The following is a 17,159-nucleotide window of genomic DNA, read 5'->3' as shown; positions in this document are numbered from 1 at the left end:
TTGCCATACCATACTGTGATGCAGTTGGTGAGGATGCTCTCGATGGTGCAGCGGTAGAAGTTCACCAGGATCTGAGGAGACAGATGGACCTTCTTCAGTCCTTGGTTCATAACCAAACTAAAGTAAAGCAGTAAAGTGAAGTAAACTAAATCATAAGAGAAGGATTAAGTGGATTTGCCCATCAAGTCTACTCCACCATTCTTGGTTCTTGGTTCCTTGATCCTCCAAAATGTTCCAAATGGAATTTAAACTGGAGGTGGAGGGAGGGAGGGAGGACTTAAGCCTGAAATGGTTATTGGGAAGAAAGAGCTACTTGCTTCATGAGGGATCTATCTTTCCCTCCCAACCCCATTCTCCTGCCTTCTCCCCCTAACCCCCGACACCCGTACTAATCAAGAATCTGCCATTACGTTATGCAATACATGTGGAAGGAACTTTTCTGTAAGAACAGCCGGTAGAGCTGCTGCCTCACGGGGCCAGAGACCCCGGTTCAATCCTGACCTCGGGTGCTCTCTTTGTGGAGTTTGCACGTTCTCCCTGTGCCCGTGTAGGTTTCGTCCCGGCGCTCTGGTTTCCTCTCACATCCCAAAGAGGTCTGTAGGTGCGTTGGCCCTCGGTAAATTGCCTCGAGTGTGTAGGGAGTGGATGCGAAAATTGAATAACATAGACCTGGTGTGAACGAGTGATGGGGAGATGGTTGGCCTGGACTCGGTGGGTCGACGGGCCTGTTTCCACGCTGGAGGTAACCAGCGCACTCGGAGGAAGCCCACTGGATCACAGGAAGAACGTTAAAAACTCCACACTTAGCCAAGAGGTGGATACCGAATGCAAAATATAGTTCTCAGCATTGTAGCGCACCAGTTCCACAGACAAAGTCTTGAAACATAAAAGATTGTTAAGGGATTGGACACACTAGAGGCAGGAAACATGTTCCCGATGTTGGGGGAAGTCCAGAACCAGGGGCCACAGTTTAAGAATATGGAGTAAGCCATTTAGAACGGAGACGAGGAAACACTTTTTCCCACAGGGAGTGGTCAATCTGTGGAATTCTCTGCCTCAGGGGGCGGTGGAGGCCGGTTCTCTGGATACTTTCAAGAGAGAGCTAGATAGGTCTCTTAAAGATAGCGGAGTCAGGGGATATGGGGAGAAGGCAGGAACAGGGTACTGATTGGGGATGATCAGCCATGATCACATTGAATGGTTCGAAGGGCTGAATGGCCTACTCCTGCACCTATTGTCTATTGTCTATTGTACAGCGAGGTTGTGTTACTTTTATCCCCTCCTCTCTTCAAAAATGCCCTGAAATAATCAGCATATATCAATTTCCTCCTGACCTTTTAAAGTTGACATTTTTATAATAGAAAATCTAAAATTAAAATGAAATTGGTGTGTTCCTTACAATACTTCCTGTTAATCTCAGGTGATCTTTGACAGAAGGTACAATTTCACACAAGAATTTGGTAAATAATATGTCACGGTGGAATGCTGGTGAGGAAATACAATTATGTACAAAGTTCTTCAATTGCCACGGAAATGTTCTGTTTCACAGGAAAAAACTGTGTTAAACTATGGGTGCAAGGAAGTGCAGGTGCTATTTTACCACAAAAAAAAAGATACAAAGTGCTGGAGTAACTCATTAAGTCAGGGAGCATCTCCGGAGAACATGGACAGGTGATGTTTTGGGATGGGACCGTTCTTCAAGTCAACATCTCTGGAGAACATGGAGATGTGATGTTTTAGATCAGGAATTTCTTTAGTCAGAGGGTGGTGAATCTGTGGAATTCGTTGCCACATGCAGCTGTGGAGGTCAAGTCATTGGGTATTTTTAAGGTGGAGATTGACAGATTCTTGATTAGTAATGGTGTTGGGGGTTATAAAGAAGGACATTATTGCCATAGAGGGAGTGCAGAGAAGGTTCACCAGACTGATTCCTGGGATGTCAGGACTGCCTTATGAAGAAAGACTGGATAGACTTGGTTTATACTCTCTAGAATTTAGGAGATTGAGAGGGGATCTTATAGAAACTTACAAAATTCTTAAGGGGTTGGACAGGCTAGATGCAGGAAGATTGTTCCCGATGTTGGGGAAGTCCAGGACAAGGGGTCACAGCTTAAGGATAAGGGGGAAATCCTTTAAAACTGAGATGAGAAGAACTTTTTTTCACACAGAGAGTGGTGGATCTCTGGAACTCTCTGCCACAGAGGGTAGTTGAGGCCAGTTCATTGGCTATATTTAAGAGGGAGTTAGATGTGGCCCTTGTGGCTAAGGGAATCAGGGGGTATGGAGAGAAGGCAGGTACGGGATACTGAGTTGGATGATCAGCCATGATCATATTGAATGGCGGTGCAGGCTCGAAGGGCCGAATGGCCTACTCCTGCACCTATTTTCTATGTTTCTATGTTATGGGGTGAAGGATGAAGTATGAGGTTGAGAGGGAAAGATAGATCAGCCAATGGCAGAATGGCGGAGTAGACGCAATGGGCCGAATGGCCTAATTCTCCATTCCAATCACTTATGAACATGCCCCTTCCTCAGGTCTGAAAGGAAAGGACATGACCCTCAATGTTTCAGGTCTAAAGAAGGATCCCGTCCCAAAACGTCACCTACCCATGTTCTCCAGAGATGTTTAAGAAGGAACTGCAGATGCTGGAAAATCGAAGGTTGACAAAAGTGCTGGATAAACTCAGTGGGTGAGGCAGCATCTATGGAGCGAAGGAAATAGGCAATGTTTTGGCACAAAACCCTTCTTCAGGCTGATGTAGGGTGAGGGGGGGGGGGGGGGGGGGGCGGTGAAGAGAAGAAAGGAGAAATGAAGAGGAGGAGCCCGAGGGCTGAGGGAGAGCTGAGAAGGAGAGGAGACAGCAAGGGCTACCGGAAATTGGAGAAGTCAATGTTTATGCCGCTAGGGTGCAGACTGCCCAAGCGGAATACGAGGTGCTGCTCCTCCAATTTCCGGTGGTGCTCACTCTGGCCATGGAGGAGACCCAGGACAGAAAGGTCGGATTCGGAATGAGAGGGGGAGTTGAAGTGCTGAGCCACCGGGAGATCAGGTTGGTTAATGCGGACCGAGCGGAGATGTTTGGGGTTGGGTTACACAAGCATTTAGCGTTTAATCTATGCTGAGCTATCCTGGGAACAAGGGGGCAAGTTAAAGATTACGTTTAATCAACACTGAACATACAATACATGGATACAAAGGATAAGCTTGCTGTTCCCCAGCTGAAAGTTAAATACAGTAGACATGCTGTGAAATTTAGCATTGGTTCTTAGCACTATGCATTAATGGGATGAATTCCAGAGGGCACATATGTTACACGGTCCCTGCTATGTAGAATGTTTAGCACCATCCATCAGAACTAAAAAGGACTATTACTCAATGAAGATAGACACAAAATGCTGGAGTAACTCAGCGAGTCAGGCAGCATCTCTGGAGAGAAGGAATGATTCAGATTCAGATTCAGATTCAATTTTAATTGTCATTGTCAGTGTACAGTACAGAGACAATGAAATGCATTAAGACAACGAAATGCATTAAGACAACGAAATGCATTAGACAACGAAATGGGTGAGGTTTCGGGTCAAGATGTCCCATCTTCAGTCTGAAGAACGGTCTTGATCCGAGACGTCACCCGTTCATTCTCTTCTGACATGCTGCCTGAGTTACTCCAGCATTTTGTGTCTATCATCGGTGTAAACCAGCATCTGCAGTTCCTTCCTACATATACTATTACTCAATGTTCCCTTTATTTTCTTTTTACTTTATTCGAATCCTCCACACTATGTTTTTCTAATTAGTTTCCCTCGTCTCTTTCCTCGACACCCAGCATGCCAACAGTATTCTTAACCAAAATAAGACTGTACGGAGTTTGCACGTTCTCCCCGTGACCTGCGTGGGTTTTCTCCGGGAGCTCCGGTTTCCTCCCACACTCCAAAGTCGTGCAGGTTTGTAGGCTAATTGGCTTTGGTAAAAATAATACATTTTCCCCCAAATGAGTGTAGGACAGAGTTAGTGTGCGGGGACCGCTGGTCGGGAAGGTTGCCAACTTTATCACTCCCAAATAAGGGACAAAAGGTCAAAATAAGGGACAAATTCCCAACAGCAATTCGTTGACCAACTCAGCCGTGATGAGTTGGCCCCGGGTGCTGGACTGCACACAAAGCCCAGCCGGCGGGCCAGCTGAGGAGTTTTGGCAGCACCCCATCGATGATCGTCCATGAGAAGGTGGGGTGGTGGTGGTGTCGGCAGGAAGCGAAGGTCGGACAGCTGGCCGGGCTGCCGACCGAAGGGTCCACGGGCGAGGTGCTGCTGCTGCGCTCCATGGGCTGCACAACTTCGGCACGGGTTAGGCGGGGCGGGATGCGGCACTCCGACCGGACAGTCCCCTCGACCCGAGTAGTAGACGTCAAATACGGGACAAGGGCGGTCCCGTACGGGCAACGGGATGTCCTGGCTAATACGGGCTACTGTTCGGCGTGGACTCGGTGGGCCGAAGGGCTTGTTTCTGCACTGTGCCTCTAAACTAAACTAAACTAAACTAAAACGACCTTGCTTTTTAGGTCAGTGCTTTTGTAATTTTGATATTTGATTTCCGCCTTTATGTTTTTTTGCTCCCCGAACTTTGTGTTTCCTTCCACTCAATTGCTACCCTTAATGGACAATGACTCAGTTCCAGTTCCACCTTGCCCTCTGTGATACGGACTGTTTCAAAGTTCCACTGACTATTCTTGACTTAGGCCGAGTTGCTAACAGTAGTTGGCTGATGCTTCAAAGAAACATGGTAATGGCTCGGCGTATTTCGCTGACAGCAGCTTAAAATTCCTGCATCGTATTTTTGTGTTAATAATCCCTTTTTCTTCCCACAGCCTTGAGGAGATTATCTGTCCATCACTTTGAAAGTTCCCTTACTTACCACACTTACCATAGCCATAGTTTGCGGAGAAGGGTGAACAGATAGAGCTGTTAAAGCTGTTTGATGCCACATGCGAAAGGAGGAAATAATATTAACATGGTATGGGCAAGTTGGGCCAAAGGGCCTGTTTCCACACTGTATCACTCTGTGACATGCACTTTAAAAAAAATAGAAACTGCATTCCAGTGCAATTGGACAAGGGAAATTGAGTTTGCATAGGTCTCTGGGATGGTGTTGGGACTACTTGTTCGTGTGCTATTTGCCAGCAACATTCCCGCCTTGCCTTGCATCACTGTGACATTTGAACCTTTACGCAATGAAACATGAGTGCTACTCTTAGCCATATTGACTATTTTGGTTTGCATTGAATTGAGAAAAAAAGGCACAAATTCCTTTCGTCAGTTTTCGAAACAATAAAGCTCCCGTAAAATAAAGTAGCAACGCAGCGCAGAGTCGCGGGTTCGATCCTGACCTCGGGCGCTGTCTGTACGGAGTTTGCACCTTCTCCCTCTGACCGCGTGGCTTTTCTCCGGGCGCTCCGGTTTCCTCCCACACTCCAAAGACGCGCAGGTTTGTAGGTTAATTGGCTTCTGTAAATTGTCCCTGGGGTGTGGGGTGGAACTAGTGAACGATAGTTGATCGATGGTTGACGTGGACCAGTAGGGCTTGTGTCCACGCTGTATCTCCAAACCTCAGACTAAAGCTAAAAATGATTGGTTGCCTGACTGAGAAGCAGCATTCTTGCAACTATTGCCTTTAACATAATATTTACTGTACAAAGCTGTGGCCAGAATCGCTCACCATGACCTGCCCATATTTATTAATATCAGTTCCAAACCTGTATGTAGCACTGCGGTTTGCAATGCTCTGCTAATGTTCATGCTGGTCTATTTGAGCCAGAGTGGAGTCAAATGAGCTTTTACGCTTGAAATATTTCAAAGCCAAAATTATTTCAGGCATAAAACCAATGGCAGATATTTGTGACAATTCTGTACTCTGCATCCATGCTCGTTTCTGGAAGGACATTCTGTGAGGTGAATCTTTCAAAATAGAAACGGTGGCGCAGCGGTAGAGTTGCTGCCTTAACAGCACTTGCAGCGCTGGAGAACCCGGGTTCGACCCCGACAATGGGCGCATGTTTGTACGTAGTTTGTACGTTCTCCCTGTGACCGCGTGGGCTTTCTCCCGAGATCTTCGGTTTCCTCCCTCACTCCCAAAGACGGACAGGTTTGTAGGTTCATTGGCTTTGGCGTCATTGTAAATTGTGTGCAGGATAGTATTGATAGAAACATAGAAACATAGAAAATAGGTGCAGGAGTAGGCCATTTGGCCCTTCGAGCCTGCACCGCCATTCAATATGATCATGGCTGATCATCCAACTCAGTATCCTGTACCTGCCTTCTCTCCATACCCCCTGATCCCCTTTAGCCACAAGGGCCACATCTAACCACCTCTTAAATATAGCCAAATTAACTGGCCTCATCTACCTTCTGTGGCAGAGAATTCCACAGATTCACCACTCTCTGTGAAAAATGTTTTTCTCATCTCGGTCCTAAAAGATTTCCCCTTTATCCTTAAACTGCGACCCCTTGTTCTGGACTTCCCCAACATCGGGAACAATCTTCCTGCATCTAGCCTGTCCAACCCCTTAAGAATTTTGTACGTTTCTATAAGATAATACAACGTGCGGAGATCGCTGGTCGGCGCGGACTCGGTTGGCCGAAGGGATTTTTTCCCCTGTTTCTCTAAACTATACTAAACTAAACAAGGTTTTCTCAGTCCAATTAGATGAGACCCTCTTGGTAACAGAGTTCTCCGTAAGTCCTTGAATGATGAATGGTAAATGGCTATTTAAGAACCAGCAGCTCTGTCCACAAATGCCCTCGTTTCTGAAAATATTTGCTTTAAAAACTATATGCAATGACTGATACAAAACAAAAATCACCACAGACATAACCATGACCCCTAATTGATGAACTAGGCCATTAAAAAAACATTTGATTCTTGTTATTCCTTAATTATAACTATGCATTTCAAATGTTATGTTAAAACATACCCTTAACCACAAAAGTGACTCTGTACTGGTTTACATTAGCAAGGATGCCTACTATTACTTTGAATGGGGCATTTTAATTGAAGAAATGTACAGCTCTGCTCATAGATTTACATTTTACATGAAGTGTTAACTTTAAGCAATTTCAATGATTTAGTCATGGAGCCTTATGCCCCTGTCCCACTTAGGAAACTTGAACGGAAACCTCTGGAGACTTTGCGCCCCACCCAAGGTTTCCGTGCGGTTCCCGGAGGTTTTTGTCAGTCTCCCTACCTGCTTCCACTACCCGCAACCACCTGCAACCAGCAGGAACCGCACGGAAACCTTGGGTGGGGCGCAAAGTCTCCAGAGGTTTCCGTTCAGGTTTCCTAAGTGGGACAGGGGCATGACAGCGAGGAAACAGGCTCTTCAGCCAAACTTGGCCAACATGTCCCATCTATACTAGTCCCTCCCGACTGTGTTTGTACCTGTCTAATTGCTTCGTAAACATTGCGATGCCACGTACCTGCCTCAACTCCCTTCTCTGGCAGTTCGTTCCATACACCCATCACCCTCTGTGAGGAAAAAGTTACCCCTCAGGTTCCTATTAAATCTCCCCCCCACCTTAAACATGTATTCTTTGGTTTTCAATTCTCCTACTCAGGGAAGAGACTCTGTGCATCTACCCGATCTATTCCTCTCATGGTTTTGTACGCCACTATAAGACTTGACCAAGAAATAATCCTACTGATGTTGACTAGAGCATCTGTGGAGTAGACCAGCAAACAGCGCGGCACGTCATTGTCGACTGCGCTGCCTCTCCCCCCCCCCCCCCCCCCTGTGGAGGGGTAGACCTCATGGCCCTCGACAACAGCACCTGGAGGGTGTTACATAACCTCTGCTGCCTCAAACGCAAGAAGACTAGAGCATCTGACATTTAGACTTTGCTTGTAACGATTGAAAATAATTTTGTGTTTTGCTGCTAATCCGAAAAAGTTGTAAATTTTTTCAATGAGATCTCTCAATTATTTTCTGATATTTAATGTGTAACCAATAACTAGCTCATAAGTGATAGGAGCAGAATTAGGCCATTCAGCCCATCACGACCACTCCGCCATTCAATTATGACTGATCTATCTCTCCCTTTCTCAACCCATTCTCCTGCCTTCTTCTCATAACCTCTGACACCCGTACTAATCAAGAATCTATCTATCTCTGCTTTAAAATTACTCACTGACTCGCTGTTGAGAATATGTTCCGCCTATCTGGTACAGGACGTTCCCAGGGTACGATCAGCCTGCTTCTTTACAGATGTCCAAGTCCAAGTTCAAGTTCAAGTGAGCTTATTGTTGTGTCCCTGATAGGACAATGAAATTCTTGCTTTGCTTCAGCAGAACAGAACATGATAGGCATTTACTACAAAACAGATCAGTGTGTCCATATACCATTATATAAATATATACACACATGAATAAATAAACTGATTAAGTGCAAATAACAGATAATGGGTTATTAATAATTAGAGTTTTGTCCGAGCCAGGTTTAATAGCCTGATGGCTGTGGGGAAGTAGCTATTCCTGAACCTGGTTGTTGCAGTCTTCAGGCTCCTGTACCTTCTACCTGAAGGTAGCGGGGAGATGAGTGTGTGGCCAGGATGGTGTGGGTCTTTGATGATACTGCCAGCCTTTTTGAGGCAGCGACTGCGATAAATCCTCTCGATGGAAGGAAGGTCCCGAATCCGATTTTGATATTAGGTCCAAAAATAAAGGAAAATAATTCCTCCACAGTAAAGCGGTGGCATCAAAAATGGCATCAAAAACGCCAAAGAAACAGTTGCCAAAAGTGATGAGGGAAAGCTAGTCCTCCTGGTCTTGGAAAAAAATGTTGTACATTAATAAATCCGAATGTATTTGTTAATACGATGTCAGAGTTTCAAGAAGGACGGGTGTTCATACTCCAAAGACAGCTTAAATGTGACAGATTTTACAGTAATGTACCACGTATATATATTTAAAGTTATAAACCTCAAAATTGTAGTAATTTAAAAAAAACTACAATTTTGTTTTAGTAAGAACTGCAGATGCTGGAAAAAATCAAAGGTAGACAAAAATGCTGGAGGAACTCAACGGGTGAGGCAGCATCTATGGAGCGAAGGAATAGGCGACGTTTCAGGTCGAGACTCTTCTTCAGACCGATGAAGGGTCTCGACCCGAAACGTCGCCTGTTCCTTCGCTCCATAGATGCTGCCTCACCCGTTGAGTTCCTCCAGCATTTTTGCCTGCCTACCGTTTTGTTTTCCCCTCGTATTAAATAGCAAATGATGAAAGAAATCAATGTACTATTGATGTCCACGAGGTTAGGAAGGCTTTGACACTTTTTTTAAAAGTTGTACAACACCATAACCTGATATTTGTACTTTCCTACAGTGATCCACAGCTTGATAGGAATACCCTGCCTAAGAAGGGATTCAGGTATTGATTGATACATCCCTCATGGATATTGCTTCTGTGGCTAAGGCACAAGCACTTTGTCTCTCTATTTTGCTTCATTTATGCTGTCACGCAGGCTGGGTTTTGGAACGTGTCTTTAGCTGCTGTGTTTTTTTTTTCATTTTTGCTTAACTTGATGTTTGTTTTGTGAGCATGATTCAAAAGTGCTTTCACTGACGTGGCTGTGGCTGGCTTATCCCAGGCCTGTTTGCTTGCCTTATTAACCGATATTCCTTCCAGTCCAATGCTAACAATGGATGAAGCAACAGCAACAGTTCTATCGATGCGTTCACTGGCTATTCAATGGGATATTTGTTCTAGCGAAAGGGGGCTACTTCTACATTGACCATTACTGCATCAAAGAATCAAACATTTGATGCATAAAACACTCCCCAAAAAAATTGCAGCATCAGCAGACCCTTACGTTCAAAATTGTTTCTCTCTCCTCCTTGTATCCACCTCATCTCGATCAGAAAAGAAAGGGTGAAATGGTGTCGGGGAGGTGAATCTACAGTATATTGCGGCATCTGCTCCATTGCTACTGAGAGAAAGATGATTAATTGTGCAGTGAAAATGGGCCAGAATTTCCTAAGGCAACTGATTTGGCCATGAAACTATCATCCAGACCAGCATTCTCCCTGATCATCCATTGACAAATGTTTGCATGAAATCGCAGCAGAATGAATCCAAATGGGCAGTGATATTTGTCAAAGTGGGTTCAGTCACTGGCCGGTATACTAATCTCATTATACTCATGGCTGCACTGTTCTAACTATGTGATAATCTCCCACCAGTTCACCAAGCTGTTTAACGTGGGCATGCATCCAGCAGTAAATGCTGAGGCAGAATTTCTTGGAGAGAACTCGAAGATAAAAAGTCTCACCAATAGAATCAAACTATTGACGTTTGATCATTCCCACTGTTTATAAGTTACACGTTTGACAATCCGACAATAAGATTATCTTAGAGTTGCATAAAAACTCAGGTTATTTATAAAGGCACATGGAAATGTGGATAAAATGTAGAAACCAAAGAACTGCGGATGTTGGTTTATACACAATGTGCTGCCGTAAAGGGCTGCCTGACCCACTGAGTTACTCGAGCACTTAGTCGGCTTTTTTTGCCACAGTTGATGTTTCCCGTAACTACGTTTTAAGGTGAAGGGGACAAGATTTAATAGGAACACGAGGAGTAACAATTTCACACAAAGGGGCGGTGGGTGTATGGAACGAGCAGCCGGAGGAGCTAGTTGAGGCTGGGACTACTGCAGTTTAAGTTAGACAGGCACATGGATAGTGTGTAGGAAGAAACTGGTTTAAACCGAAGATGGACACAAAACGCTGGGGTAACTCAGCGGGTCAGGCAGCATCTCTGGGGAAATCTCTGTCTGACACGCTGAGTGACTCCAGCCATTTGTGCCCATCCTGGATAGGACAGGTTTTGAGGGATGTGGGCCAAACGCAGGCAGGTGGGGCTAGAGTAGCTAGCTGGGACTTGTTGGCCGGTGTGGGCAAGATGGGCAGAAGGGCCTGTTTCCACACTGTATCACTCTACGACCTCTGACTGCAAAGCATGTGTTAATCATGGGAGAACCCGATGTCCCGTGCCTCAGTCCTAATGCACGATTCTGTTACGACGGTTGGTGTTTCTACAGGTACACGCCTTCATCTCAAACGCGGAACAATGAGGAGGCTAAAGAGTGGCTGCGTTCACATTCCGCCGGTGGGCTTCAGGAGAATATCAACAATTCGCCCTTTTCACCGGGATCCAGCATCACGTCGCCCTCTGGAACGAGGTTCAACTTTTCCCAACTAGGTGAGAATTTCAGTCCGAAAATAGACGCCCATCTGTCGTCGTATCTACGATAGTCCCCATCTATCCGGTTCTCTGGACACTTTCAAGAGAGAGCTGGTTAGGGCTCTTAAAGATAGCGCAGTCAGGGGATATGGGAGAGAAGGCAGGAACGGGGTACTGATTGGGGATGATCACCCATAATCACATTGAATGGTGGTGCTGGCTCAAAGGGCCGAATGGCCTACTCCTGCATCTATTGTCTATTGTTTATAGTACCCCGTTCCTGCCTTCTCCCCATATCCCCTTGACTCCGCTACCTTTAAGAGCCCTATCGAGCTCTCCCTTGAAAGTATCCAGAGAACTGGCCACCACCCCCCTCTGAGGCAGAGAATTCCACAGACTCACAACTTTCTGTGAGAAAAAGTGTTTCATCATCTCTGTTCTAAATGGCTTACCCCTTATTCTTAAACTGTGGCCCCTGGTTCTGGACTCCCCCAGCATCGGGAACATGTTTCTTGCCTCTAGAGTCATAGAGTGTGGAAACAGGCCCTTCGGCTCAACCCGCCCACACCGGCCAACAATGTCCCAGCTACCCTAGTCCCACCTGCCTGCGTTTGGTCTATAACCCTCCAAACCTGTCCTATCCATTGTTTCTTAAACGATGGGATAGTCCCAACCTCAACTACCTCCTCTGGCAGCTTGTTCCATACACACATCACCCTTTGTGTGAAAAAGTTACCCCTCGGATTCCTATTAAATCTTTTCCCCTCCACCTTGAACTGATGTCCTCTGGTCCTCGATTCAACTACTCTGGGTAAAAGACTCTACCCCATCTATGCCTCTCATGTCCACGTCGCACAGACACATCTGCACTTTAGTCTGACTATTTTACTGTTGTAATGTTCTTTGTTTAAACCATGTTCTCGGGGTATCTAAACCTAAATTTTAGTAGTTACTTAAGTTATGGTGTCGGATGGAAGATGCAAACCGAAATCTCGTTAACAATAAAAGATATTATTATTATTATTATTATTGTTGTTTTGTGTCCTCCACACAGCGAGTCCCACCACCGCGGCCCAGATGAGCCTATCCAACCCCAGCGTGCTGCGATGTCACAGCGTGTCTACGCAGGACGGGTCACATGATCCGTACAGCGACGCCCGGTTCCGCAACAGTTCCATGTCCCTGGATGAGAAGCACAGGACGATGAGCCGCTCCGGATCTTTCCGGGATGGATTCGAGGAAGGTGAGCGGCGTTGTGTGCATGCAGAGGCAAGCTGGCATTTCAAAGTGTTAGATGCAATTAGTATTTCATGGAAAGACAAGCTTTCAATGCGTTTGAAATTTCTGCCCCTGACTCTCAGTCTGAAGAAGGGTCTCGGCCCGAAACGTCACCAATTCCTTTCCTCCAGAGATGCTGCATCACCCGCTGAGTTACTCCAGCTTTTTGTGTCTATCTTCATTTCAAAGTATTAGATGACTTTATTAGAGGGGCCAGTGATTGAATGCGGTTGTGTTTTGGCAGCAAGTCGTGGAGTAACGTAGGTTCCTTATTCTCCCTTCAATACTTTAAATGGGACACCACCGTGGAACTGCCTTACAGCGCCAGAGACCCAGGTTCGATCCTGACCACGGGTGCTGTATGTACCGAGTTTGTACGTTCTCCCCGTGACCTGCGTGGGTTTTCTCCAGGTGCTCCGGTTTCATCCCAAACTCCAAATTATCTGAATGGTGACCGATTAGGAAAAGGGGAGATGCAACGAGACCCGGGTGTCATGGTACACCAGTCATTGAAAGTAGGCATGCAGGTGCAGCAGGCAGTGAAGAAAGCGAATGGTATGTTAACATTCATAGCAAAAGGATTTGAGCAGGAAAGTTTTACTGCAGTTGTACAGGGTCTTGGTGAGACCCCACCTGGAGTATTGCGTACAGTTTTGGTCTCCTAATCTGAGGAAAGACATTCTTGCCATAGAGGGAGTACAGAGAAGGTTCACCAGACTGATTCCTGGGATGGCAGGACTTTCATATGAAGAAAGACTGGATAGACTCGGCTTGTTCATGCTGGAATTCAGAAGATTGAGGGGGGATCTTATAGAAACGTACAAAATTCTTAAAGGGTTGGACAGGCTAGATGCAGGAAGATTATTCCCGATGTTGGGGAAGTCCAGGACTAGGGGTCACAGTTTAAGGATAAGAGGGAAGTCTCTTAGGACCGAGATGAGAAAATCATTTTTTACACAGTGGTGAATCTGTGGAATTCTCTGCCACCGAGGGTAGTTGAGGCCAGTTCATTGGCTATATTTAAGAGGGAGTTAGATGTGGCCCTTGTGGCTAAAGGGATCAGGGGGTGTGGAGAGAAGGCAGGGATGGGATACTGAGTTGGATGATCAGCCATGATCATATCGAATGGTGGTGCAGGCTCGAAGGGCCGAATGGCCTACTCCTGCACCTATTGTCTATGTTTCTATGTTTCCAAAGACATACAGGTTTGTGGGTAATTCGCTTTGGTGGTATTTTAAATTGTCCCTCGTGTTAGAATAGAATAGAATAGAATAGTTTCTTTATTGTCATTGTAACATGAACAATGTACAACAAAATTTAAAGTCTGCAGGGACCACTGGTCGGTGCGGTCTCGATGGGCCGAAGGGCCTGTATGTTTCCGCGCTGTATCTCTAAACTAAACTAAATAACTCGAAAACAAAACACATTATTTGTGAGTGTGGTGATTCATGGCTTGTCGGTCGTTGCTTCGAACTCTTCAGTTAAAAATACTGACTGACCAGAAAGATGAGCTTCATTCAGGCTGAGATCTCAAAACACACGTGGTGACACATTGTTTACTGTAAACTAACTTCTCTTCCCCTGTTGTGTTGCCGCACGCAAGCACATTCCTTTAATATTACCGGGCTAGGTCACCTCAAATATGACATCACACAATCTTCCCAAGGGAAGAGGAAACTGTTTTGTATTTTTTGTTTGTTTGCGTTACGATCAAAACTAATTATTTAGGTGGAAAGTAAATAATTAGTTTCGGTCGTAACGTAGACAAAAAAATACTAAACAAAGTCAACCTTCGATTTTTCCAGCATCTGCAGTTCTTTCTTAAACATAAGATGGAGTGGTCGAGTCAAGAGTTAAGAGTGTTTCACTGTCATATGTCCCAGATGGGACAATGAATTTCTTACTTGCTGCAGCACAACAGAATATGTAAACATAGTACATAACATAGTACATATACAGTTCATTGTGTATATATACACGTGCACACATACTCAATAAATAAACAAATATCGTGCAATAATAATAATAATTGTAGTTCGTAGTTCGGAGTTTAGTTGTTGTCATGTTTAATAAAGAAGGTATATAGTATACATTCATTGTTGGGACCAATGAATATTTCAGTTTAGTTTAGTTTATTGTCACGCGTGCCGAGGTACAGTGAAAGGCTTTTTGTCGCATGCTAACCAGCCAGCAGAAAGACAATACATGATTACAATCGAGCCATTTACAGTGTATAGATACATGATAAGGGAATGTAGACAAAAGTGCTGGAGAAACTCAGCAGATGCAGCAGCATCTATGGAGCGAAGGAAATAGGCAACGTTTCATATTTCCTTCGCTCCATAGATGCTGCTGCACCCGCTGAGTTTCTCCAGCACTTTTGTCGACCCTTGATTTTCCAGCATCTGCGGTTCCTTCTTAAACATGATAAGGGAATAACGTTTAGTGCAAGGTAAAGCCAGCAAAGTCTGATCAAGGATAGGCCTGGGGTCACCAATGAGGTAGATAGTAGTAGTTCAGCACTGCTCTCTGGTTGTGGTAGGATGGTTCAGTTGCCTGATAACAGCTGGGAAGAAACTGTCCCTGAATCTGCAGGAGGTGTGCGTTGTCAGTACAAGTCAAGAAGTCAAGTTGCGGCATTGTTTGGGTTGTATTTTGAATGTTATATGCAGCTCAGGTCACCTTAGTAAATGAAGGATGTGGGTGCAGAACAGGTTGACCAGGATGCTGCCAGGTTTCGAGAGTACAATTGCGACGAGTTAGGTGAAACAACCTTGGGTAGTTTTCACTGGAGCGCCAGAGGCTGAGGAGTGACCCGATAGAAGTTCGTAAAAATTATGGAAGGCGTGGATAGGGTGGGCAAACCGAATATTTTCCCCAGGCACAGCTTCCCCAGAGGTGAGAAGAGAAAAGTTTAAAAGAGAGTATGTTTTCACTCGCAGAGAGTGCTGGGTGCCTGGAACTGGTGGTGGAAGTAGATATAACAGACAATAGGTGCAGGAGTAGGCCATTCAGCCCTTCGAGCCAGCACCGTCATTCAATGTGGTCATGGCCGATCATCCACAATCAGTACCCCGTTCCTGCCTTCTCCCCATATCCCCTGACTCCGCTATCTTTAAGAGCTCTATCCAGCTCTCTCTTGAAAGAATCCAGAGAATTGACCTCCATTGCCTTCTGAGGCAGAAAATTCCACAGATTCACAACTCTCTGGGTGAAAAAGTGTTTCCTTGTCTCCGTTCTAAATGGCCTACCCCTTATTCCTAAACTGTGGCCCCTGGTTCTGGACTCCCCCAACATCGGGAACATGTTTCATAGAAACATAGAAACGTAGAAATTAGGTGCAGGAGTAGGCCATTCGGCCCTTCGAGCCCGCACCTCCATTCAATATGATCATGGCTGATCAACCAACTCAGTATCCCGTACCTGCCTTCTCTCCATACCCTCTGATCCCCTTAGCCACAAGGGCCATATCTAACTCCCTCTTAAATATAGCCAATGAACTGGCCTCCACTACCCTCTGCGGCAGAGAGTTCCAGAGATTCACCACTTTCCTGCCTCTAGCAAGTCCAATCCCTTAACAATCCTATATGTTTCAATAAGATCCTCTCTCATCCTTCTAAACTCCAGAGTATACAAGCCCAGTCGCTCCATTCTATCAACATATGACAGTCCCGCCATCCCGGGAATTAACCTGGTGAACCTACGCTGCACTCCCTCAATAGCAAGAATGTCCTTCCTCAAATTTAAGTGACTTCTAGATGGACATATGAATATGCAGGGCTTGGAGGGAGATGGAGCATACAGGCAGAAGAGATTAGTTTAAGTGTGCATCATATTCAGTACAGACATTAGGGCTGAAGGGCCAGCTCCGGTGCTGTAATGTTCTGTGTCCTAATAGCTGCTTTTATGCTATTATCAGATTCTTGAACGAACCTCTCATATACTAGGAATCCATTCCTAATTTTCCCTCCTACCTACCTAATTGCAGCATGTGCAGCTTTTTTCTAATCTACACATACTCTGTAACTGGAATGCCATATCCTGCTCTCTGTTTATTTCCTCTTTTGCACTGCCTGCTGTATTCATTGATGGTCTGACTTGCCATGCAAAACTGAGTTTTTTTAAACTGTACATTGCCATTGACACTCAATTTCATACGAATATCACTGACATTCGGTCGACAGAAATGCTGGAGAAACTCAGCGGGTGAGGCACATCTGCGGAGCGAATGGAGCAATGCTTATGATTGAAGTATGAAACGGACAAATCGTAAACAGATACCCCATCCCAACACGCAAAGGGATTTTTAAATGAAAAGTTTTAAACCATTACATTTAAATTTAATCGCTGCTCCTGTAATGTGGACCATTATGTGCAAACCACAGATTGTAATTTGAATTGCAAAATTGAATGCTACATTCCAGCAGGGATCATCAACTCGGGCGGTGAATCTGTGGAATTCATTGCCACAGACGGCTGTGGGAGGCCAAGTCAATGGATACTTTTAAAGCAGTGGTCGACTTAGTAAGGGATAAGGGCCTGTCCCACTTACGCAACTTTCTCAGCGGCTGCCGGCACCCGTCATAGGCCGTCGCAGGTCTCCGAAAATTTCCAAGATGTTGAAAATCCAGCGGCGACCAGAACAAGGTACGA

At 45.3% G+C, this 17,159-nt stretch overlaps 1 protein-coding gene across 1 annotated transcript in view; it reads left to right on the top strand.

The window, feature by feature from the left end:
- Positions 1 to 17,159, top strand: part of nav2a (neuron navigator 2a) — a 572,427-nt gene that overhangs the window by 489,478 nt on the left and 65,790 nt on the right. The window contains 3 exon segments of the mRNA XM_055649181.1: positions 9,369 to 9,413; positions 11,086 to 11,246; positions 12,283 to 12,471. Coding sequence (XP_055505156.1) covers positions 9,369 to 9,413; positions 11,086 to 11,246; positions 12,283 to 12,471 — 395 coding nt within the window.

The sequence above is a fragment of the Leucoraja erinacea genome, chromosome 18, assembly GCF_028641065.1.
Source record: "Leucoraja erinacea ecotype New England chromosome 18, Leri_hhj_1, whole genome shotgun sequence".
NCBI lineage: Eukaryota > Metazoa > Chordata > Chondrichthyes > Rajiformes > Rajidae > Leucoraja > Leucoraja erinaceus.
The sequence above is the reverse complement of the archived record's forward strand: the minus strand, read 5'-3'. Positions and strand labels throughout refer to the sequence as shown.